Source organism: Hydra viridissima, unplaced genomic scaffold, assembly GCF_058129835.1.
Source record: "Hydra viridissima isolate aposymbiotic clone 2 unplaced genomic scaffold, HvirCarnegie_v1 scaffold_7, whole genome shotgun sequence".
NCBI classification, from domain to species: domain Eukaryota; kingdom Metazoa; phylum Cnidaria; class Hydrozoa; order Anthoathecata; family Hydridae; genus Hydra; species Hydra viridissima.
In genome coordinates this window covers 531,363-556,424 of record NW_028324306.1, presented here as the reverse complement: position 1 = coordinate 556,424, position 25,062 = coordinate 531,363, and the positions used below count along the sequence as shown (strand labels likewise).

At 28.0% G+C, this 25,062-nt stretch overlaps 1 protein-coding gene and 1 long non-coding RNA gene across 9 annotated transcripts; one reads left to right on the top strand and one right to left on the bottom strand.

Moving 5' to 3' along the window:
• The first annotated feature begins 1,890 nt into the window (after positions 1-1,890).
• LOC145183911 (metabotropic glutamate receptor 3-like) lies at positions 1,891-19,210 on the top strand. Of its 3 annotated transcripts, none has more exons than XM_090092498.1 (7): positions 1,891-2,526; positions 14,534-14,622; positions 15,288-15,397; positions 15,617-15,913; positions 16,301-16,435; positions 16,691-17,102; positions 17,210-19,210. In XM_090092498.1, exons 2-7 carry the CDS (start codon positions 14,541-14,543, stop codon positions 18,736-18,738), a joined length of 2,565 nt encoding a protein of 854 aa, XP_089948624.1. In that variant the 5' UTR covers positions 1,891-2,526; positions 14,534-14,540; the 3' UTR covers positions 18,739-19,210. The 3 variants fall into 3 exon arrangements, with proteins under 3 accessions (XP_089948624.1, XP_089948622.1, XP_089948623.1); XM_090092496.1 differs by lacking the exon at positions 1,891-2,526 and adding an exon at positions 4,050-4,169; XM_090092497.1 differs by lacking the exon at positions 1,891-2,526 and adding an exon at positions 4,065-4,207.
• LOC149885501 (uncharacterized) lies at positions 8,815-25,062 on the bottom strand. Of its 6 annotated transcripts, none has more exons than XR_016453977.1 (4): positions 24,942-25,062; positions 16,701-16,760; positions 10,689-10,785; positions 8,815-9,158 (listed from the first exon to the last, which is right to left on the bottom strand). It is a non-coding gene; the product is annotated as an uncharacterized LOC149885501 (long non-coding RNA). The 6 variants fall into 6 exon arrangements; XR_016453973.1 differs by lacking the exon at positions 24,942-25,062 and adding an exon at positions 17,726-17,864; XR_016453975.1 differs by lacking the exon at positions 24,942-25,062 and adding an exon at positions 17,434-17,548.

Sequence of the window (25,062 nt, the reverse complement as noted above, 5' to 3'; positions counted from 1 at the left end):
TTAAGGAAGTCGATTTGATATTTTATAACACGTGATCGCAACACGTGATCGCAACAGTAGGTAATAAAGTTCTTTGATCCTCCAACAAAAAATTAAGTTGAAAAAAAAGAAAAAAATTTTAGTGTAATTTTTGAGAATTCTCTAAACAAACAATTGTGTTTTGATTTTTACATGACACAACAAAACTTTTTGGAGGTAACAATAAAAAATGACATTTAAATAAAATGTATTTGAAGAAGTAGAAATTTCCATTCCTCAAAAAATGTTTTTCATTTGCTTCATTGACCTATATGAAACCTATATGGACTGATGCTGGAATGTACCGCATTGGCTTACGATCTATTCTTTTAAGATCAATGATCCATTTTAACGGTTGATAGATTTAAAACGTATTTACATTTTGTTTACAGGCCAACCTAGTTTTCCTGTAATGTAAACTGAAATCATTATTCTAAACCAGACGAACGAAATCTATAGATAATTATCTTCCAAGAGTTATTTACTACCCGAGTATGAATTTTGAACTGTTCTAATATTTCAAGCGTAAATGCTGCATAGCACAAAATTTGTCTGAATTTGTTTAAACTTGATCACGTGACACAAGTGTAACGCAATATGCGCAATCTGCGAACCCTTGAATTAATATTATGTGTAAAAAGCGCGAATATTTGAATGTTTAAAATAAAGCAAACTTTGCTCGCCATATTCATTTATTTATAACAAAATTTAAAATAATCTCTAAAGACTTACCATCATTAAATATTAAAGGAACATTCAAGCTAATTTTTTGGAAAATATTTGATTGAAAGAAAAGTCAATCTTGCTCATGTTCCATTGAATTGCTAAGAGCGCTTCTCCTAAAATTTGTTGAACAACTTTATAATTTAACAAGCTCTTAAAGTATATTTTATTGGTAACCGTACCCCTCTTTTAAAGTTGGGTCCAAAATACATCTAACGCATTATTACTATTATTATTATTTTTATTACTACTACTACTACTATTATTATTATTATTATTATTATTATTATTATTATTATTATTATTATTCTTCTTATTATTATTCTTATTATTATTATTATTACTATTATTATTATTACTATTATTATTATTATTAATATTATTATTATTATAATTATTATTATTATTATTATTATTATTATTACTATTATTATTATTACTATTATTATTATTATTAATATTATTATTATTATTATTATTATTATTATTATTATTATTATTATTATTATTATTATTATTATTATTATTATTACTATTATTATTATTATTACTATTATTATTATTATTATTATTATTATTATTATTATTATTATTATTATTATTATTATTATTATTATTATTACTATTATTATTATTATTACTATTATTATTATTATTATTATTACTATTATTATTATTATTATTATTATTATTATTATTATTATTATTATTATTATTATTATTATTATTATTATTATTATTATTATTATTATTATTATTATTATTATTATTATTATTATTATTATTATTATTATTATTATCATTATCATTATCATATATAATATAATGCCGTTTTGCAGACTTGTGCACGAATTAGTCGAATTTTTAACAAAATTTTATGTTTTCTTCATTTTTATTCTTTATTTTTATTATTTTTTTACAATGTCATTCGATTACACAGATTTTTATATTCTGAAATTTTCTTATAATTAGCAAATGAGTCTCAAGCTTTACATTTCAAATTTGCTCAGAATCTCAAAAATTTATGGTGAAGAATTTTAAATAACTTCACATACTTTCGAATAATTTAAAATAATTTCAACTCAGTGTTAAATAATTAAGTTATGGAACAGAAACTTATGCGCATGATGCCAGGTGTGGCTTGTATTTGTTGATTTTAAAATTCATAAATAGAAGTTTGACAAAGTTGTGTCTTCTGGTGAAGTTTAGGTTTTTAATTTTATTTATGAAATGAAGAAACATTTTAAACCAAATATTTCAGATGTTTGAATTTTTCAGGTTCGTTGAGAAATATTAAAGCAAATACAACCGGTCCGCGTTCTTTTCAAACTAAAGTTTAAGCTGAGAACATTTTTTTGAGTACCCGTAAAAAGATTTGTGCCGAAACAACATTTATCCGTGTGCATGATCCACTTGGTTAGCAAATAAATATGCAAACATTTTATTTCACATACGAACAATTTCAAAATTAATTTAAAATATTTCAACTTTAATTTCTTTATTCAAGATATTGCGTTAAAAATCTCGACATTAAAAAGATAATACCAGTGCAAAAAAAAAAAAAAATGCTTCTTGACATCTTTTTATAATTTAATAACTCTTCACCAAAGGTCAGAAGATTACTTTTAGGGACGCATTTACTGCACTCTTCGATATTTACGAAGAAATTTTATAAAACGGTTTTTTGTTGCAGAAACGAAAAGCGGAGTAAAACATTTTTTATGAAGAAATTTTAGCGTAAAAATTTAAAGACGGTGCGGGAAAGAAAAGAGAATAACGAAGCAGGTAAATAATTGTTTGATATTTCTTTCGAATTTTGTTTACTTTTTTATATACCAAACTTTTTTAAAAAAATAAGGTGTGTAGTGGGGAAGGGGGGGTTGCGAGGGTAGCGCAGCGTGTTTCATGTTTTGCAAAATCAGTTTGTCTCAATTGTTTTGTCTCATGTTTTATTCAATTATAATTGCTGTTTCTGAATCATCAAAGAAACATTGTAATTATAAATAAGCAAAAATATTTGTATCAGATTTATTGTAAATTATGTATATGCATAACTTACACTTAGTCATGTGCAGCTTCTTTCTATTTTGCTTTCTTCAATTAAGGGTTTGGTTATCGCTATTGACAAATGAAACGCTTCTCAGATTTTTTGGGCCGCTAAACAATTTTCATTTTTTAAAGTTTTTCTTATCAAGTTAGTGCAACGTGTTTTTCGGTATTGTATTGCTATTTATGAACGTGTAGCATCCATCGCGTATTTATGGACGCGTAGCATCCATCGCGCATTTTAAATTATTAAAGCAATTATAATAGTGATTAATAAAAGAGCATTAAAAAAAATAAATAATAGATAATGTAAATAGATTTGTTAGTAATATTAATAATGTTATTTTAAAACTACAATATATAATAATTATAAAATCAAAACTCAAAATCTCCGATAAACCGCAACGTTTATTGAAAGGCATTGATCTGCTTGTTTGTCTTTACCGTATTCATCCGGCTTTTTATTGTAAACGAGTTGCCCACAATTTCAAAGTAATTGCATAAAGTTTGAGGTTTTAAGTTTCACAACTCTTTGTTGGCTCTTTAACATCAATTGATCATTTTCATTTTTTGGTGCTTATCGTCGTACAAATTTTTAATCGATGTTTTTTTTAAAACTAGAATAGGATGCAAATGTAGGATAACCTCATATTAAGATATACAAAAGAAGTTTCGCAGCGTTGATTAAAATTTTATCAAGTTGATAATTTAAGTTTTTTTTCTCGTAGATTTTCAAAATAATGAAAACTTTTTTCACGCTTGATGGAATTTTTTTTTTTTTTTTTTTTTTTTGGGTATTTTTACCTAAAAATTATCTTGGAACAGGGAATAATTTAAAGAACCTGACTTTAAAAATATTGCTGTTGAAACATCTCTTTAAAACACGGGAAATCTGTAAGATAAAAAAAAGGTTCGTATAGAAAACCGCTCTTTAAATGAACTATTTTAAAATCAGTGATAAAAAATTTTTCACATGCTTTAAGATAATGAAAACAAAACTCTTAAAAAAAAACAGACCTGAGTTTTATTTCACCGAGCTTCCATTTTATAACCGGAAGGGGTAAGTGGGGCAGGGAAATAAATCAAAAAAAGGGTTTTTTGATTTCACGTCACGCACACACTAAAAAAGCGTTACGTCAGTGTATAGGAATCGAGTAATGACATCAACCAATGCTTATTTCTAAAACTCTATGCATATATTAATATCAGCATGAATGACATATCTTAATATGTAATGGAAGCCTTATGCTACTTATCGACTCAATTCATTCCAAACCTTTCATTAATTTTCAAAAAAACAACAGCGGCGTATGAACATGTAATCGTACACTCGCAATAAAAATAGCGTTTAAGATTTTTTTTCCAACTATGTTACAGTTGAGGTAAACGTTGGAGTTTTTATTTGTGAAATAAAATTCTGGTAATTTTTTCTTTTGTTTTATTTATTTATCTCCATTAGATAAAATTTTTTTGTTGTTGTCTTTTAAACTCGAATTTGATGCCGTACAAATCTTCCCGGTCGTTATTTCCTATTGAAAATGAAGAAGATTATCTTATGGAAGTTCTAATCTTGCATTTTAATTTTCTTGTTTTCATTTTTACATAAAACTACAAAATTTAACGACATTACATTTTGTGTGTTACTATATGACATAAAAAAGGACATAAGAAAAAAAAGTGAACGTTTTTAGCTGATATTCTATCAAAACTCATTCTTCTTAAAAAAGCTTTCCTGAAGCAATAAACATCTAAAAAATCAGTTTTCCTAAAGGTGTTTTTCAAACCATTGTATGAAAGAAGAGTAATTAACTGAAAAAAAATCCTCGATTTGTCTCAAATATTCCTACTTTTTCTATGATTTTTCTCAAATATTCCTACCTCATCACCAGACCCCTGTTTTATGATTTATATTTTGAAGTAAATTTCCAAAAACGAAAAAAAAAAAAAGAACAACCTCAAAAATAAAAATAAAAAAAAAAAAAGGGAAGAAAGATAGCACCAATAAAAAAAAAAAAAAGGAAATATAATGTCCCACAAAGCATATTTTATGTTATTCTCGACTTTTTTTACAATTGCGAGGAAAAAGAACATTTATATTCGATATTGTGTTTAATTAAACTGTAATAAATTGGAAGAGCACTGAGTATCAAAGTTAAAGTTAGCAGAGGGGGAAAAACAACACCTAGAATCTAAATGCTGCACCTGTTGCCTCTGAAAATTTGAATCTTTGTTTTGTTTTTGTATTTATATTTTATTATCATTTTAAAAAAGTATGCTTCGATTGGTTGTCTGATGGTTTGCGATGATGTTTTGATTGGTTCTTATGTGTTTTTAAAGCTAAAATCTAAAAACTATAAAATAAAATATAAAATTTATAAACCAAAACTATTAGGCTAATTCATATGAAACCGTACGGAGTGAATCCAAAAGAAACGAGATATTTTCACCATCGAATGTTTGAAAATAAAGTTCAATTTACAGTAAATAAAATTTAGTTTCTGACTGAACTATTAATTGTTAGTATTTCATTAAATGTCTTTTAGTTTCATAAATAAAACTCCAAGCTCTTCTAAAACATTTTTCTTCTTTTGAAATTCACTGAGTAAAAACTAAAAAAGGAAAACTTATTTTGTATTTTTTTGTGTGTAATAACTGAAGTTTACGAAATGCAAAGGGAAAGCAAATAAACATTGAAAACCACCATTTGCACGTTACTCAAAGAAGGACATACTGAACGCAAAATCGTTTACAAAATTTTTCTCCCAGTAAGCTTTGCGATAGAAAGAAACAAACTGGTAAACTATCAGACAAAAAAAAACTGTCGACCGAATTCAACCACCAGCACTAAAGATTGGCTTCATTGTTCTAACCAGCGGCATGATTGACTGTTTACAGCAACAACAAAAATTAATCTGCAAACTGAAAAAAAGACGTGAGAATTAAATGTGAGTAATATCAGTGAAAATCCGATTAAGAGGCGTTTTACTGTAAAAACCCGATTATGAGGCGTTTTACTTTAAAAAAAAAACAAACAAAAAAAAAACAAAAAAGCAAAAAGAATTCCTTGAGGCAATCTATAATTGAAAATGACTTGCATGTGCACATGAATATTAAAAAGAGCGAAATATTTTGCGGACTGATAAACCAAATTTACGATTTTTAGGATAAAGAAATGAATGTTGTGCGCTGTCAACCAGGCGCATGCATTAATTAAAAAAAAAAAAAATGCATATCACTATGAAAACATGGATGAAGTTTGATATTTTGCTTGAGAAAGAGTTTGTTATTTAGTGAGTAGAAGAAGAACAACTTCTTCAAGAAAACTCAACTGAATTAAGAATTGTCGCTAAGACTTTGATTTTTCAACAAAATTATGGTCCTTTTCATACATGCAAGAATCATTTAACGACCTGGTCACCTAAATTACCTGAGCCACCTACAACAGACCATTTAAAGGATTTTTTAAGTCAAGAAGAAAATTATCGGCTAGCACAAGAATCGATAGCACAAGAATCGATAGTACAAGAATCGATAGCACAAGAATTGATAGCACAAGATTTGCCACCGATTATGGGAATATCTATAAGAAGCACGAAATTTCCAATTTTAAAAATAGAAGATAGAATTAGGTGGAGAATCTATCGATGAAGATAGATGATAACGAAAATAAAATTTTTTTATTTTTTAACAAACTTTTATATTGTCAGTTTGTATTTTAACTCTTATCCAAAAAAAAAAAAAAAAAAAAGCGCTAAAAACTAAATAAAACTGAAAATAAAACTAGATAATAATAAATAAAACTGAAAATAAGAATATGGAGCGTGATAAATCAACTATTATTCTTTGTCAATTAATTTTTGTAAAATTCTTTTTTTATTTTATGAATTTTTATTTTCTTCGCGAAAACACAATATACATACACTTACGATACGCGTAAGATACACGTACGATACACGTACGCTCACGAACCTTAACAATAACATGCTCATTGACAGCTTTTACTTTTATTTGTTTTCCAATCTTCAAAAAAACAATAAATGAAACAAGGAGAAAGTGAAAAACAAAATGCCTGCTTATCTAAAAAGTAATTTTTTACAATTGATGATTTTTATCTTTCACTTTTTAGGAAGGATAGCAAACAAAATATATATTTTTTAGTTTTTATCTGAATTTTTTCTCTTTAATAAAAATTGGAATATCCACTCGTGCAATTTAAAACCCATTTAGAGGGTAAGGAAGCGATTCGCGGACTAATTTAATTTGACATACGCAAGTATTTCTTCAAGTGAAATGATTAGAATATCTGGAGTGGAGTTGTCTCGCCTACCAGTCAACTTTTTATAGAAAGACTCAAAGGTATGAGATTTAGAGCGATTAAAAAAGTTTCTATATCGTTTAAAGAACTACAGCCCATCAATGGTCAAAATCTTCTCAGATGAGAAGCTATTTATCGATCACTGGGTCATCAAAAAAGTGACGATCCCACACCTGTATGTCATACAAACCATCATCAGTCAATAATAATGCTAGTTTTTGTTGCTTCAAATAATGAAAATTGTCTACCTACCTATATTAAACAGAAAGAAAAAGTGAATACAGAGATTTATATCAGCCTTTTAAAAAAGCATATGGTAGCATGGCTCAAGAAGACCTTCCCAGATAGGAACTATGTGTTTCAACAGTATAACCTTCCTTCCAGCTCAAATTTGAATCTACTTGATTAATCAGTATGGATTGCTGTGGAAAGCGAGGCAAGCAAAAAGCCCAACTCAAGTCTCAGGTCTCTCAATCTATTACAAGAGCTTAAAACTCTTTGTCAATTAAATACTTCATCTGTACTTGTCAGGCCTTCAGTCCACGTCTAGAGGCTGTCATTGAAAAAAAATGGAGATCCAGTGGAATCTTAAGATGTGTAAGGCATTTATCTCGAACCTTTTTTTTTTTGTAAATATTACTCAGAAATGTCTATTTTTGACTCTAAAAGTCTACCATTAAGAAACAGTCCGCGAATCGCCACTGCACCCTGTAATCTGCTGGTTTATCTCATTTAAAGTAATCTTCATGTTTTTGTAAGTTTCCATCATATCGCTGCCCAGTTCAACGTTTTGTCATCTAAAAACTAGACATTTTGTGAAAAAAGCCGTTTAAGTTTTAAAACCCAAAGAATGTCTTTGAAACAAAGGGCCATAATTAAACACATGTTAAAAAGCCACGAAAGACAAATTATTCTGATGTATTGCAGTGTTGCACTGGAAAAGGTCATGTCCTTATTGTTCACAAACACATTTAAAAATGATAATTTTTGAGACGTAACACTGTTGTACTGGCGGAAACAATATGGAGTAAACATACAATAAGAACTATTGGTTAGTAGGCTTTGAAGCTTAGTTTTGATGAGGTTGTAAATAAGTTGAGTTCATTTGAAAAGTTTTGGTTAGCAAAACACTATCATCACTTCATGATGCTAGAGCAAAATTAATCCTTGTAGAAAAAATCCAACATTCAACTCCTATTATGTATAAAGAAATGATGAAACTAGGGTGTTTTTCAGTCTGGAGTTCTGCTATTATTCTGAGAAAATCAAGATCCGTGACAAGTTCAGTTAAGTTATGGTCTAGGTTTTCTGGCAGCCCATGAGATCAATTTTTTCATTTTCATTTAATTCTTACAATTTTAGTGCTGTAGGATTTGAATAGATTTCACTACGAACAGGATGAATAACAAAGGAAAGACTTAGATGTTAATTCTTAGCTTTTTTTAGAAAAATAACCAATCACATTAGATTAAAGTTAAGAGTGATCACATGATTCTCTGGTTCATAACAATTTGTAAAAGTATATACTGAGTTATTACAGAGCTTACAGGCGATTTCAATAAAAAATCTTATTCGAGTAATATAAATTTGAAAGATAATTTATACAATCGAATATATAAAATTTTGAAAAATATTGGGGCATGTTGAGTTACATATTTAGCTCAAGTGCTGTACCTAGCTTGGGCACGACGTTTTGAAGGAAATACCTCTAATTTGCTTTCATCTGACCAAATTACTTTATTCAAAAATGATCGCGGGTTATTTTTATGATTTTTAACATTATATAAATTTCATCTGTCGTACTGACCAAGGGTTTTCTACATGAAATATGCCCATGATAACCGCTTGCTTTCATTTCCAACAGCTTGTGTTGATATTTGAACATTAAGACATCTTTGTATTGATATTTAACATTAAGACAACTCAGACATCTTTTACTTGGATTTCCCTTAACTGAGAAGTGAGCAATAGTTTCAAAACATTTGGTTGTGTTGTCGTCCGCAGTTTTATTTTTCGTTCTTCGAGTTCTTTTCGTTATTCCAATTTTGAGTTTATCCTAAAAATAATAACTTTTTGTTCAAATAAAAATTACGAAAATAATATTTTACAATCACCACAATTCATCTGTTACAATTTGAAAACATATTGATAACGGGACAAAGTGTTAAGAATGTCTACTAGCATAAAACGCGTTTCCAAGAAACCGTATTTGGGGGGTTGATTTTATAAGTGCTCAAGATTTAAAAAGCTTATTTCTTGAAAGTGAGATGTATTCAGGTTTTAAATATAAAGCAATTTTTAAAATATCATCACTATGAGATTTGAATGGTCCACTATATTCTCATAAAACTTTATGTTTTTTCCAGCCATTGACAAACGTAAAATTGAAAACTCAACAAATTATCAAAATGACAATATTTAACGTACGTTTGTCCATAGTTTGAAAAGCTTTCTCTTCAAAAAATGTTTCAGCCCTCTCTGTTGTTCAGAGAGGAAAGGAGAGTAGCAGTACAATTGGAATCAACACCAAAAGATTCTTGAGTTAGTGTAGTCAGATTCACAGGAAGCTCAAGATCATTTCAAAAGTCATTTAACAATGCTGTTTGCTTCTGTTCCCTGAAAATGCCTGGATTAAAATTGGTCATTAACATTATTTCCCGATGGAGCTTCGTCTGACGTCTGAAACAATCATCTATTTCAGCAAATACAATCAGTCTGACTACAATCTAAAGATCAACCCAAAATTTTTCAAATTAAGAAGCAACCAAAAATGGTGCTCATTATGGAGGAAACAATTGGCACAAGCTTTTTTCAAAATGTTAATGTCTTTCAACAAATGGCTGAAAGAATTAGAGCTCTTCAAGTTTTAGAAGTTAAAACACTCAGGAAATTCAATATTGTTGTTTCCAGATATTTTGGAGTATCTTTAGACAAAACTTCCCCGAGTAAAAAATTAACGAGCTCTTCTCTATGTCATTCAGTACATCACTCCTAAGCCACATGCCTTATTTTAATAGTTTCACACCTCAAAAGAAAGAAAGCATCACTTGGATGATTCATTGAGCTAGCAACGTATTGTAAAGCAACGTATAACTATAGCAACGTATAACGTATTTATTTAAATTCGAAAAAAGATACAAAAACAATCCAGCCCATCTAAATTATGGAAAGTCGATTCATAACTGTGTTTTTGACTGAAGCAGTAAAAAAACTTCTAATAATATACCAAATAAACTACCAATAAAAAAGCATTGAGACTGTAGACATCGATAGAATTGCATTTTTCAATAAAACTTAAATGGTAATTTACGTTTCATAATTAGAAAATAAAACTTGAAACTATTTTCACAGTTTTTCAGAATCATACCTTATTTGTTTTCAGTTTATTGTCATAAAAAATAAAAGAAACTGAAAATCACCATATTTATCAACTGATTTTAGCTTTTGAAACAAAATTCCCCAGCAAATGAACATGGTTGATTTAAAAAAATATAATTTCTAGACCCTGAACACTGGTATGACCACCTGCCAAAATAGTTTCTTGAGGAATATATATAGTAGTTATTCTCAGCTATTATATCATTACCTGTAAGTCATCATATTGGTGTAAAGCAAGATGTCATACTATTGGTTAGCCAAGTATTTTTTTCCATCAAAATGGTACGTCATGGATGTCCTAGAGTCTAAAACAATAATTTTACTAACAGTTGTTTATATTTTAAAGAAAACAATTAGATTATAACAAATGCAAATTTGATTACTTGGTTATTTCAAAAGTAAGAAAAAATGAAGACATTGCATGTGGCCAAAAACATTTTTGCATAATGAATAAAGCTCACAGCTTATTACAAAAGATTACACATTAATTTCTGTCCATTATCAAAATATAAGTTATCATATTTAAATCAAATGTGTGATGTTTTCCTTCAGATATTAAACTACAAAAGCTTTTACAACAGATTATGTTTAGGATTATTTTTCTCAAAACTAAAACTTAAAATAAGTATTAGGTTATGAAGCTTTCAATTTTTATTTTGTTTACATTAAATTAAAGATTTTAGAAATCTACTGTCAACTCGCTAACTATTTTTTCTGATTTATTGATTTTTTGCATTTGGCCAATTTTCATTCAATTTATAGATTCATGTTGCTTTGTTAATTTCAGTAAAAATTAAATGTCATAGAGAAGATGTAGTAACTAACCTAGCCACTTTTGTTGTTTATGTGGTGAATTTTAGCATATAGATAGTAAGACCTATTAATGAATTTCTAACACAAAAGCTTAATACACACACATTGAAATGAAACTAGATGATCAAGATAAATCCAGATCCCCTTGAAATATTTTTAAATGTTGGCTTCAACATTTGCACCACACGTTGGACATTTAGAACAATTAAACCCATGAAATTTGGTACTCTTATGATTATTAGGAAATCTCATCAACATGCAACTGACTGTTATTTTTTAATCGTCTAAACATCCTGCAACCAAGAACAAAAATCCCTTTATTGCAAAAGAGATGAAGAATTGTTTGATGAAAAGGATGAGCTAGTTTTCTACAAAAATGTTCTCTCAAAGTTGAGTGGTCAACTTTATATTGCTGATTTAGATTTAAATTTATTAATTAATTTAGATTAGAATAGAGAAAATTAATAATAAATTTAAATTGTTTGTTACCAACTGTTAACAAAGCAATTAACTTGGATTGTTGAATATTGTAAATATGTATTGTCCAATTTTCATCAGACACTCAATGACACTAAAAGAAAACTACTAACTTAGTTAAAAAAAAATAAAATAAATAAACATTTTAAATATAAACAAAGTTGTAAGTATGAGCTTAAATTATATAAATTATATTAACTTAACTTACATAAATTTATTTACACTTATATTGTAATTAACTACTAATTAAATACTAATATTATAAAATGACTTATAATTTACTTATATAAATTAACTTATAAGAACTTAAATTATATTACTACCATTTGTTGAGATATCAAAGATACAAAGTACCATTGAAATCAAAATGGCCAGTTAGGGAATGAATATTTGATGGTTGGAGAAAGAGATTTTATCATTGGTACCAAATAAAATGTTAATGACATATCTTCATTAAAGTGGAATCAATCAAAAAGTTTTTAAAAGCTTTTAGATGATGTTACATTCAAAAAGGATCTGAAACTTTTCAAGTTTCAAGAATAAGTCACATGGCCTCTTTTTACTCAAAAAAGTAAAATTGAAGAATTGCAAACTGATTGTAAATAGCGTTTTAAGAAAGATTCAATGACCTGGTGCAAGAATAAGTATCAATTTCTTCACAGTTTAGACATTTCCAGAAATCTTAGGTCATTTTAGCAATAATTAGGGGGACTAATTTCACCAAGACATTAAGGTAACAGAGAAAAGATACAAAACGGAATTGAATGTTAAAATTTCGACGCACTATTGCTGAATCAAAGCATAAAAACATTGACAATTTGAACTCAAAAACAAAACAGAAAAAAACATTTTTACAATTGTATTATGGCTTTCTTTTATTCTGAAACAGGGAAACTAGAATTAACACCGAAAATCAAATGACTATCTCTAGCACCTTAAAATTATTTTTTTCTTATCTTGAGTAGGAAACTATAGACTGTATAATATAGGATATAATCTGCTGGAAAGTTATGGAGTTATTTTTGGTTCTGATTAAAATTTCTGTACTTCCACTAGCTGTTATTAAATATTATGTTAGCTGTTGTTAAAGTTTTTTAATTAAAAAAAAAATCTCAATAATTCTAACTAAATCCATTGTTACAACATCGCCCAATTATTAAAATAAAATTTTGTAAAAAGAAATTATAAAAATCTGTAAACAAACTAGAAAAAATAATCAAAAGATAATCATAAAATATTGAAAAACACACACAACTTCAAGCATAACTTGAAGAGGTTTGTTTTTTGAAAAATTTGATTCCATTGAACATTTTATTTTTTTAAAAAAAGCACTCGTCTATCCATTTCCTGCTCATGTTTTGTGAGAACAACAACTTATTTAGACTAATTTTAAAAAAAGGAATTTAGCAATCAGAGTACAATTTAATTGAATAAGGAAAATATTGTCTTTCCTTTTTTTTCCATGATTAAAAATTATTTGATGTTCAAAATCAAAATCTCCAGGTTTCAATTTTTTCATACAAACAAAAAGAAGTTTTTCACCTTAAATTGTAAGTCTTGTGCAAATTAATTGCATCAAAGTTAGAAATATGAGAAAAAAAAACAACTTTTCCTCTACTCTTGTACTTTATGTGTCCTTCTTGTGTTGTTAAGGCAACCTACACACTTTTTGATATGGAATCTAAAGTTTCACAAACTTTTCAGATTTCTAAGTCCTGAAAACAGTTTTGAAGGATAGTTTTTGCAGGCTCCTCTTCACTATTCCCCATATATTCTTAATTGAATTGATATCTAAGGAGTTACCAGGTCATGTAAGCAGTATAGAAGCATGTTTTTTTCAGGATGCTTAACATGCTATTCAATGTCTCTAGTTCATATTGGCTTGCTAACAGAGCAACAAAGTGGAATCATTGACCTTGTACTCCAAAATATGACTCATCTAAGAATATTACCTGCAATTGATAAATAACTAATTTGATGGTTAGTATCTAGTCAATTCTTCACTTAGTTAGCGTCATAGCCATTAAAGTTATAGGTTATACTTTCAAATACTGTATATAAGTAAGAGCTATACACTGTATCTCACCTTTCTTCATTGTATTTTTCTCCAGCTTTTTGTTTCCTTTGCCCACAAAAGATGCTTCTTCTTTATAAAATTTGTTAGTAACTGTCTCTTAAAAGATTTTTAGGCAGAACTTCCAGCAACTAACAACTTCCTCCACATTGTACTTGAGTATAAATGTATATTGTGTAGCTAAATCATTAATCAGTTCGTCACTTGTCTCTTTTTGAATTTTTGATACTCACCAGTGTCAGATATCCATCATCCCTGCCTGTAGTTGTTTCCAACAACATTTTCTTTTTCTTAATAGCAATAAGCTACAAGTTGGAATGCAATGCTTCCTCATCCAGATAAATTTAGATTGATTAAAAATTAAATAACTTATGCCACCTGTTTAATATGCTATATTTAGAGAAAATTCAACAGTTTTATGATAATATGGTAGTTAGTTTAGTAAACAAATAAATAGTATGTGCAAAAAATCTAAGAAATTTAAATACAGACTTAAAAAAAAGAACTTACCATTATGTATATATTTATCTATGCAAGTAATTATATACAAGCATACATGTATGCATAAATACATACATACATACATACATGCATGCATGCATGCATACATACATACATACATAAATTTTATGTATATAAGTTGAATGTAATAATACATTACCTATATAGGCAATTATAAATATATTTAGTGAAAAGATGAAGTTTTTAAAGTTGTTGATCTTGTTTGTGATCCTATCTTTATATCCAGTTTCTACTCAGAAATGGAATATAGTAAAAGGTATCTTAAATTAATAGCAAATTTTTTGATATATTGTATATTATAACAATTGTATTAGCTTTATTATAACGTTTTTATAAAGTATGTAATGTAGCTTGACTATGTATGAAAGTAATTGATTAGATACATGGCTTGTAAATGGAAATAGTAAACTGTAACTTAATTAAACAAAATTATTAAATATATTTGCTCATATTTTTTACATAGACACTATGTTATTTTGAAAATTAATATCTTCAAACAACATTAAAACTTCTTATTAGAGGTAGAACATTGTTCAGGTAAATTATCAGATTGAATAATAGTTGTTTTTTACATTTTTAATAAAATAGAAAGTTATTTTTATGTAATATCTTAGCTAGGGCTATAAAATAATCTGTAAATTATGAGCACCATTTGCATTATCAACCTAAAGCAATTAGTGATTATCATTAAAATTACTCACAAAACAAAATATAGCTTTATCTCATACTAATAACATGAGGATAATAATTGTACAAAATTGTTATTCTATTTAGATGAGAAAATTCCTTCAGATCAAAAGATTGATTAAATTTACTTAAACAACCATCTTTCATTCAGTTTTGTTCTTTATCTTTCAATTTTAGTTACTTATTGATCAGCTAAAGAATTAAAATTATAATTTTTTCTTTGTATTTTGACAGGAAATGGCACTTTCTATCTTAATGGTATCTTTTCTATCAGTAATGGTGAGGAATTAAACATGCAGTCAGGATTTATGATGTATCAAGCACTGAAATTTGCTATTAAAGTGGTTGGTTTACATTTTCAAAAGTGTTATTAAATTTTGGTTTAGTGTATGACATAAAATGTTTTGAATTTAATTGAACCATCTACAGCAGGTGACAATATATTACTTATACAGTTAGTGCATCATCATTAAATTAACTCACAAAACAACTTGCATTTAAGGTGTTTGTAGATTGCTTGTACTAGTATTCAAGTTAATGTTTAACTTTTTAAATTGTTTTAGGTTAATAATGCAAATGGAAAAAATTTTTTACATGGCTACAAACTTGCCATTAGCGAAGTGTTTGATGTTAATGCTAACTCACATGTCCAGACAAAAATTTTAAAAACATTTATGGACAGAATTCCTTTCTTAATTGGTCCATACTCTGCAGAAGCCTCTTTTTTGGCAAGCATATTAACAGGCACATTTAGTCAAATTGCAATCAGTTACAGCGCAACACATAGTGATTTTGATGAAATTGATCATAAAGCAGAAAATATGTTGAGGACCGTTTCATCTGGTAAATTTCGAATTCAGGTATTTCAAAATGTTTTTTGTATTTTTGTATTTCTAAAGAAATATATATCTACTAATCACTTATCTATTTTTCTAATATTTGAAGAAAGATAATGCAGACTTTAGTCATGTCTTTATTCTTGATTTAATTTTTAATCACCAATTCCTCCAGCTCTCATACTTGACAAATTTCATTTTTCAATTCACACCCCTTATTTAAAAAATCCATTCCTTCAAGTCTGTGACATGTATTGTTCTTAAATAAACATCAATAAATGTTTAAAAAAACAACACTGAAAAAAATAACCTTGTTTGAAAACATTTAACATCCTGAAAATTTTATCTGCACATGTTAACATGTATTTTTTTAAAACACATGTCAACATGTATTTGTTGTATAAACTTCAGGTTGCTCTGGATATGTTAAAATCATTAAAATGGAACTATGTAGTTGTGATCAGCTCTTATGGTCATGATGGACAAGATGACTCACGACATTTTATCACAAAGTTATCAGCAATAGGCGTCTGCCTTGCTATTCAGGTTCATTTTTACTTGGTTATAAAGCATTGACTGCAATTTTTTCTTCATTAACTGTCTTAAGGCCATGTGAAAATGAAAGCTATTTTAATTGAATTTCATATAAGTTAAAGTTGTAAACTTTGTATGAAAAAAGCAACAAAAGGGTATTGAATAGTATGAATAGCTTAAATTGTTTAAATTATATTAGTTAAACAAAGTATTTTTATATAATCAAATATTTTGCTAAGTCAAACTGAAAACTAACTGTATTTTTAGATTGACTTACCATCTGGGGCCTCTAAATCAGATTATGCAGTTGCGTTTGAGAAACTTTTTGCAGATGATCCTGAAAAAAAAAAAAACCGTCTAAAAGGACTTATTTTGTTTACTAACAAGAACGATACATCTGGGATTTTTTCAATTATAAAAACTCATGGTTATCACAATCACCTGGCTATATTTTGTATTTATGGATGTACTAGTTTTGTTGAAATCACCAAAGGAAAAGAAGACATACTAAATGGAACATTGAGTCTTGACATTGCTTATGATCACATACCAGGATTTAAAGAATATTACTTAAATCTGAGACCAAATAAAGATTCTGATGAAGTGTTTAAGATGGTTTGGGAATCATTTTTCAATTGCACACTACCAGGAAATAAAATAGCAGAGAAGCCATGCACAGGTAAGATTTATGATGTTTACATTTAGTTGTTGATTTAATTAGTGTGAGCTTTAAAATAAGTAGCTTAATATTCTTAAGTATTTTACACTGGTGTTTCTTCTGCATAGGAGACGAACAGTTTTCTGAAGAATTGGGTTATTATCCACAAACTCCAGTGCATACCGTCATTTATGCTGTATATGCTATTGCTGATGCACTTGAACTTTTTATTAGGCGTGTTTGTGATGAATCTAGAGACTGGATGAAAAATAAAACCACTTGTATAATAAATGCCTTAGATCGTAAAAGTTATTCTCATCATATTCACAGCATGCTCAACAAAATGTCTTACAGTGATGGTATGTTAGACGATTTTAAAACTCCATTTCCTAGAATTAACAGAACAATAAAGTATCACATTCATCAGTTTGTATTTAATGATGGTAAATATGAGAATATTCTTCGCGCAAGTTGGGAGTTACGTAGACCAAGTTTGTTTACACTACCTGAAGATGTTCTTAAAAATGCTCATCCAAACTTTATTTTCGTAAATGATTCCGTTGATCGCCATAATTTAGTACCGTTAGTGCTGTGCAGTGATCCTTGTCCTATGGGTTACATCAGAATTAAAGATATTAACTTACTAAAATCAAAGTGTTGCTGGAATTGTCAAAAATGCCCAACAAACAGTATTTCAGTAAATGACTCTTGTATTCCATGCGACAGAACAGAAATGGTAGAGTTTAATAAGTGTAAAGCGTTGCCAGAAATAGTCGCTTCTTTAACTGGTGCAAATGTTGATAAACTGTTGGTTATCTATGTTATACTGATTGTGATTGGTCTAGGATTAGTTTTGTTTGTTACTGGTTTGTTTATTTATTTCAATGGCAATCGCATCGTGCGATGCTCTGGACGGGATTTGTGTTACATGATCCTAATCGGTTTAGCAATGCTATTTTTCTGCCCTGTTGCATACGTTATTCGACCATCAATGCTAGCATGTGTTTTTAGAGGTGCTCTACCGGGTATGGCTTTTCTAATGTGCTACGCACCTTTGTTCCTTCGGGCTAGTCGAATATACAGAATTTTTGTGCATGCAAAAACGTCTGTCTCTCGGCCAGCATTAATAAGTCCACAGTCACAGATTTTTGTCGTCCTTGGGATTGTTTGTGTTCAAATTCTACTTGCCAGCGTGTGGTTTGCATCAAAAACTCCTGCACCTGATTTTATTATCTTACCGAAAAGAGAATTCATAACTGTTCAGTGCACCGGCGATGCTAGCGCTGTGTCGATGTTAATCAATCTTTCTTTAAGCGTTGTCTTTATGATTTTTTGTACTATTCTTGCATTTAAAACACGACATTTTCCTAAAAACTACAATGAGGCAAAGTTTATAGGCGTTACATTATATATCACATGTGTAATATGGGCTGTATTTCTACCAACCTACTACCTTAGTCAGGATAAGGGATTGTTTTTCAGAGAGTATATAATTAGCGCTCTCTGTATTATCATAGGGTATGTAACGCTTTTTGGTTTGTTTGGACAAAAGGTGAGGCTGCTGTTATGCCCCAGACCGTCTGATGAGGATTTAAATAACCAACAAATGTGGTCATTCAGTCACTCTAATGAATCTCATCATTTAGAGATAAAATAACTGATTTACTCATCAGTTTCTTAAGGATTCGAAATGATTCGAGATGATCTTTTTTCTCAGGGAAAGATTAAGACTCGCCTGTGAAAATGTTGAAAAAAACTACCTTTTTTTTTTTTGATTTTAGTTCGTTTTTTTTTTTTTTTTTTTGTTTGTTTGAAAAACAGAGAATTTTGTAAAATGTTTATATTTGTAGCTTTGTTTATAGAGTTCAGCATGATTCTCATGATTAGTTAGATTTTATGAACTTTTGAGCTGTCTCATGAAGTTTTTTGAGCTCTCTCATCATCAAATTTTAACTAATCTTGTCTTTAAGGGCGATTCATTTTGTATATTTTTTTGTATATTTAGCCGCTCTTTGTAGTATACGATTACGGTTATGCAGGTTACAATACTTTATAACTATACTGTAATTATTTATTGTCTACATGTTCATGATCAATAAACGCCCGGACGATGAGAGATGGTCAAGGAACATCATTGTTTTTTTTTGTTTTTTTTCAAATCAATTTTAAAGAGATAGACATTCTTTAAATTTTAAGAAATTTCGCGAATCATATTGTCGTAAAAGAAGATCTTTCTGACGTTTTGTTTAGAAGATTATTTTCTACTAGAACTGTCATCTACCGCTCAAACATTTTAGTTTTCATAACATCTTTGTTATAGGTGCTGATTTAAAATCATAAAACGAAATTATCACTGGGCCTAACTTATGTTTTTGAAATATTTTGCTTAGGTTTTTAGCTAAAAATTTACCGCAAAAAAATTTTGATAATAATACTTTAGACTTCTTACTTATTTGTAAGTACTACATGTGGTATCCCAAATAGTATGAAGATTATCTTAAACTATCTTTTCTAATAATAATAAAAAAAAACCTTTTTCGTTTTTATTTCGTCTTTTTACATAAAGTTTAATTTCTTATTTCGATTCCGTTTTTTAAAAATGCCTTCGTTTTTAGTTCGTTTTCGTTGAACGAAAATGTTTTATTTTCGCTTTTATTTCGTTTTCGTTAACGAAAATAATACTGCTGACAACAGCTGCAGTGTAGATGGCAGAAACACCTGGTGTGTGTATGTGTGTGTGTGTAAGAGTATACACATGTATATCTATATATCTATAAAAATAGATGTGTGTGTGCTCTGAAAGAAAGAAAGAGTTTAGGTCGCCAATGTCAAATAGCGAAAGAAGAAATTTTTTTCATGTTTGCATTTGGAAACATTTCTTTCTTTTCATTCAAAAAGTTTCCTCGTTGAAACATTATTATCATGGATTTCTCATAACGGTATAGCATGCAACTTTTTGTGGTCGTGTTTTTCGGTTTTCAGTGCTTAATTAGCACTTTTGCAGAGCTTAATTAAGCTCTGCGAAGCACACATGGGCAAAATATTTGGAATGTATTCAAGTGCTAAACGCATGGTGATTACCACGATATATACTTGAAAACTGATGGCTTCAATTCACAATATTTGGATTATGTATTTCGATGCTGATAATCTATATTGGTGGGCTATACATCAATTACTGCCCATGGGAGTTTTTTTTTTGTTTAATACTTTCAATAAAATAATTACTTTTCAATCATATCAGCCCGTTAATGCTGAACAAATCCATTTAATATATTTTTCAGAAGCTTAAGTACACCAAAGCTTTAAAATTTTAGTTATCTACATTCCCAGTGGGCACAAGAACGTTTTGCAAACGTTTTTTAAAGGTCCCGTGAAACGTTTTTTAATGGTTTTTTGAACGTTTATATGAAACGGTGACCGGACGTTTTCCTAAAAACGTTTTTTGAACGTTTTCTAGGCGTCTCACGAAAACGTTTTTTAATGGTTTTTTGAACGTTCATATGAAACGGTGACCGGACGTTTTCCTAAAAACGTTTTTTGAACGTTTTTTAAGGGTCTCACGAAAAACTACATATATATATATATATATATATATATATATATATATATATATATATATATATATATATATATATATATATATATGTAGTTTCATTTAAAAAAATTAATTATATTTTAAAAAATGCTCTTTAAAAATAACTTGAATTTGGTTGAGATTGTTTTCTTGCAACTATTTCTTTGCTACTCATTACTGAGAACATATGCACAAAAATCTTAGTATTACATTATATCTATAACAGTAAAAAATATAAAAATTAGAAATTAATAGAAATGCACTTAATTGTTAAAATTGAATAATTTTATTTAAATACTTTTTATAATAAAATGTGTATAACAAAAACTAAAAATGTAAAATTTCATACATTAAACAATAAAAAAACAAAGAAACTGCTTATATATATATATATATATATATATATATATATATATATATATATATATATATATATATATATATATATATATATATATATATATATATATATATATATATATATATATATATATACATATATATATAAGTGCACAATAAGCATCAATTTACTTATAGTTTTTAAACTGTTTCTAATCTTCTAAATTAATTTCTTTTTTATTTAAATTTAACATTTGATGGTAATTGTTGTTTTCGGTCGAAAAAAAACCGTTAAAGTAGAAAAAGTACACCTAATAGCACTCTAGTGTGAGTGTATATATATATATATACATTTATATCAAAATACAACAATCACAAAAGAACTATATAGGCTACGCAGTTATCTATGTACTTTATTATAGCTATATAATACCTAATACAAATTCATAGATTAATAATTCTACTATAATAATTTACTTTAGTAATATTATAATATTATATAAAAATAATTTTATATGGCCATATAAAAAATCATAAAGTGTACACCAGTTATATTGAAAAAAGTTTTATTAAAAAAACTTGTAGAGCATTTATATGAAGGCATTCCATGTTCTTGTAAAGCGTACACATGTGTAATACCATGATTACAGTTTGTAAGATAAGGGTTGTGAAACCATTTTTATAGGTCCTGCAAAAATTGTATGTGAAGTAAAAATTATTATTCATTTCAGAAGTTTTTAAAATGTTTTTTTAAGGATTTAATTATAAAATTGTTACTTGGGCAAACATCAAACATTCCTGTGTCCATAGGAAACATCCATGTTCTGTACTCTATTTTTTTTTTCATTATATTTCATGCATCCTATTAGGAGCTCAATTTAAATGATTTCCTATCAACTTATACACCAAACTATATTTTATTGTTTTTGAAACTTTAACAGTAACAACAAAAAATTCTACATAAATTTTTTATAAACTTCGTTTAACTTGCTCGTGTAAAGGGTGTTACATATACACACATTTATAAAAGTAATTTATTGAGGGAAAAATCACACTTTAAACATTATATTAATAATTTTACAAAAGTAATTATAATTAATTACAAAACTTGAAAAAGTTTAATTTTGAAAAAAATAAAAAATGTTATTACTTTAAAAGTCTTAAATTCCAGCTTTTTAGGTAGTCTTTTTTAAATTGTAAAAAAAAATTAAAAATATATTATCTTTAACTTATTAAAAACACATAAATATTTTTTAACTTAATCAAAATAAAATGTTGAATAAAAAACAGAAAAATAACAATTAACCCTTTTTTTGACAAATTTATATTCAACAACTTTTTATACTGTAATATATGGACTTGCTTCTCTTATGTGCAAACAAATGTGATATGCCAAATCATTACATTCAAACAAATGCAAAAAAAGAAGATTATTTTTTGTCAACTAAATAGTCTACTATAATCTAAATAGTCTAAAAAGTCTACTAAATTTACAGTCATTTTTTAAATTTTAAATCTTCAATAATTGATACTGCGTAATAAAGAATTTTTACTTAGCTAAAAACATGTAATTGCTCAATAATTTTATAGAAATATTATCCTATGAATGTCATTATGGAAAAAAAGTGTTTTTACTTGTACATAGGTTGTAAAACTGTTTCTAGCTGGAGTAGAACAGTCCTCCTAGAAATAGCTACATACATTAAAAATAAAAATTAAAAAAATTTTTTTTTTATAATTCAAACTTACCTTGTAATAGGTTTTGACTATTTCTGTGTAACTACAATTGCTTCCTTATTGCTTATATTTGAGGATGGTGGTTTAACTTTAGTTATGGCAGATTAGTATATACATACATACATACATACATACATACATACATACATACATACATACATACATACATACATACATACATACATACATACATACATACATACATACATACATACATACATACATACATACATAATATATATATATATATATATATATATATATATATATATATATATATATATATATATATATATATATATATATATATATATATATATATATATATATATATATATATATATATATATATATATATCTGTGTGTGTGTGTGCGTGTGTGTGTGTGTGTGTGAGAAACCTCAAAAATTAACTTTGCTTATATGCTTACCTTTGCTTATATGCTAAAAATTACCTTTGCTTATATGCTTATCTTTGTTGTTCAATTTTGTCTAATAATACGCATGCGCAGTTAGGCGTTTTACAGTTTTCAAAAAGCGTTTTTTAAAGGTTTGTCTTTGGTCCCGCAAAAGTAATAAAAAAAAGTCTTATTAAAACGTTTATCAAACGTTTTTAAAACGTTTTATCAATATATTCGACGTTCAACCGACCATTAAACGTTTACTAAACGTTTGCAAAACGTTTCTGTGCCCACTGGGTTCTGTCGGTACAAACCTAACTGATCTACATAAAAGAAAATTTATTTTCATATTGCGAGCCATTTAACTTCTAAAGTCAAATTTTAAAGAAAATATTTAAACTTAAAAGTGTTTATTTGTATTTTTTAAAAGCTGTTTATTTGTATTTTTTGGGACGCTGAATAAGAAACTCATATTCATTTTCTTTGATTAGTTGCAGTTTTTTCGGTGTACAGTAAACTTCACACATCAAGGCTTTATAAAAAGATAAATCACACATCAAGGCTTTATGAAAAGAAAAAAAAATCCATGACGCAGGTTTAAAGAAGTTTGAAGTATAAAAGGAGATAAGGCTTAATAACAGAAAGAAATAAAACTGCATATTAAAAACTTTTTTTGTCATACAACCAATCTGATATGACGTGGTTAAAAATGAGAGCTTATTTAAAGGTTTTTTAAATTAAAGTTATTCTTCATACACGTGTTTCTATTTTTAGTAAAAACAAAAACATCGTGATGTTTTTGTTTTACTAAAAATCTTGCAGATCGTGCAGATCGTGCAGATCGTGCTGGAATCACCCGGACTCTTTTTGAATATAATTACAAAGCTACAGAAAACCAATAATAGTACTCATTGAAAACGCCTGTTTAGCGTATTTCGGAATTAAACTTGGAGATAAAGACGAGTCCAGGCTCCCTCATTGTTCAATGTGTGTACATGGGAATAATATCAAAAAAACAAAATCAAAGCAAAATCAAAAACCCAAATCTCAGCAATTTAAACCTCGCAGTTAAAACTTTATTATTCCTGTATTTAAGGAGCTGCCTGATACCCCTGTTTAATCATCATTTAAAAAGATTTCATAGCATTGGAGTTACTGAGAACGAAGGTGATTCCGTATGTGTTTCTTAGCAACCAGTATTATTTAACCAAGAACAGCTAAGTGATTTAATAAGGAATCTAAGTTTTTCCAAACAATATGTTGAAATCTTGGCATCTTGTGTCAAAGAAAGAAACCTTCTACGTAGTGCAAAATATACCTTCTATAGATTCACGTGATGAAGAGTTAGTGCAAATTTTGGATAAGCAACCAAACTTAGTTTAATACAAAAATAACTGCAATGTCCTTATGGATTTGTGAAGGAGAGAAATATGGTACAACTATCTTTTAGTCCTTGCAAGAAGTTGCTTAAACTTAAAGGTAGCAGTACTATATTTTCTTTTTAACTAAGATAGCGGAGATAGAAAAAATAAATGTGTAAAGGCGTCGATTTGTGAGGGCGGAGATTTATATGCGTGGAAGTATTTAGACAATTGGAATGTTTATTCGTTTTGCTTGGTTACGTTAGGGTGTGTGGGTGTTTATGGCTTGTGTATTGTTTTTGTATGGTTTGTATATGGTTTGTGTAACGGTAGACTTCTAGACTTCTTACACTTAATACCTACGTAAAGCTTTAAAACAAAATCTTAATACAACTAATAATAATATAATAATTTCTCTATCAAAATATAAATGATAACTATACTTACTAACGGTCCTTTTCGCATCACTGAACAAAAACTCTCAGTTATTTAACTCAAGTTTATTCTTTTAATGACTCGTGACCGAAATATCTCTATTAGAACTCACTTTAAATTTTCTCACTTTAAA

Excerpts from the sequence above, each read along its gene's own strand:
- LOC145183911 (XM_090092496.1), top strand. Across the intron at positions 15,398-15,616 it reads TGAAATTTGCTATTAAAGTG|GTTAATAATGCAAATGGAAA; the intron begins GTTGGTTTACAT and ends AAATTGTTTTAG. Across the intron at positions 16,436-16,690 it reads GCGTCTGCCTTGCTATTCAG|ATTGACTTACCATCTGGGGC; the intron begins GTTCATTTTTAC and ends CTGTATTTTTAG.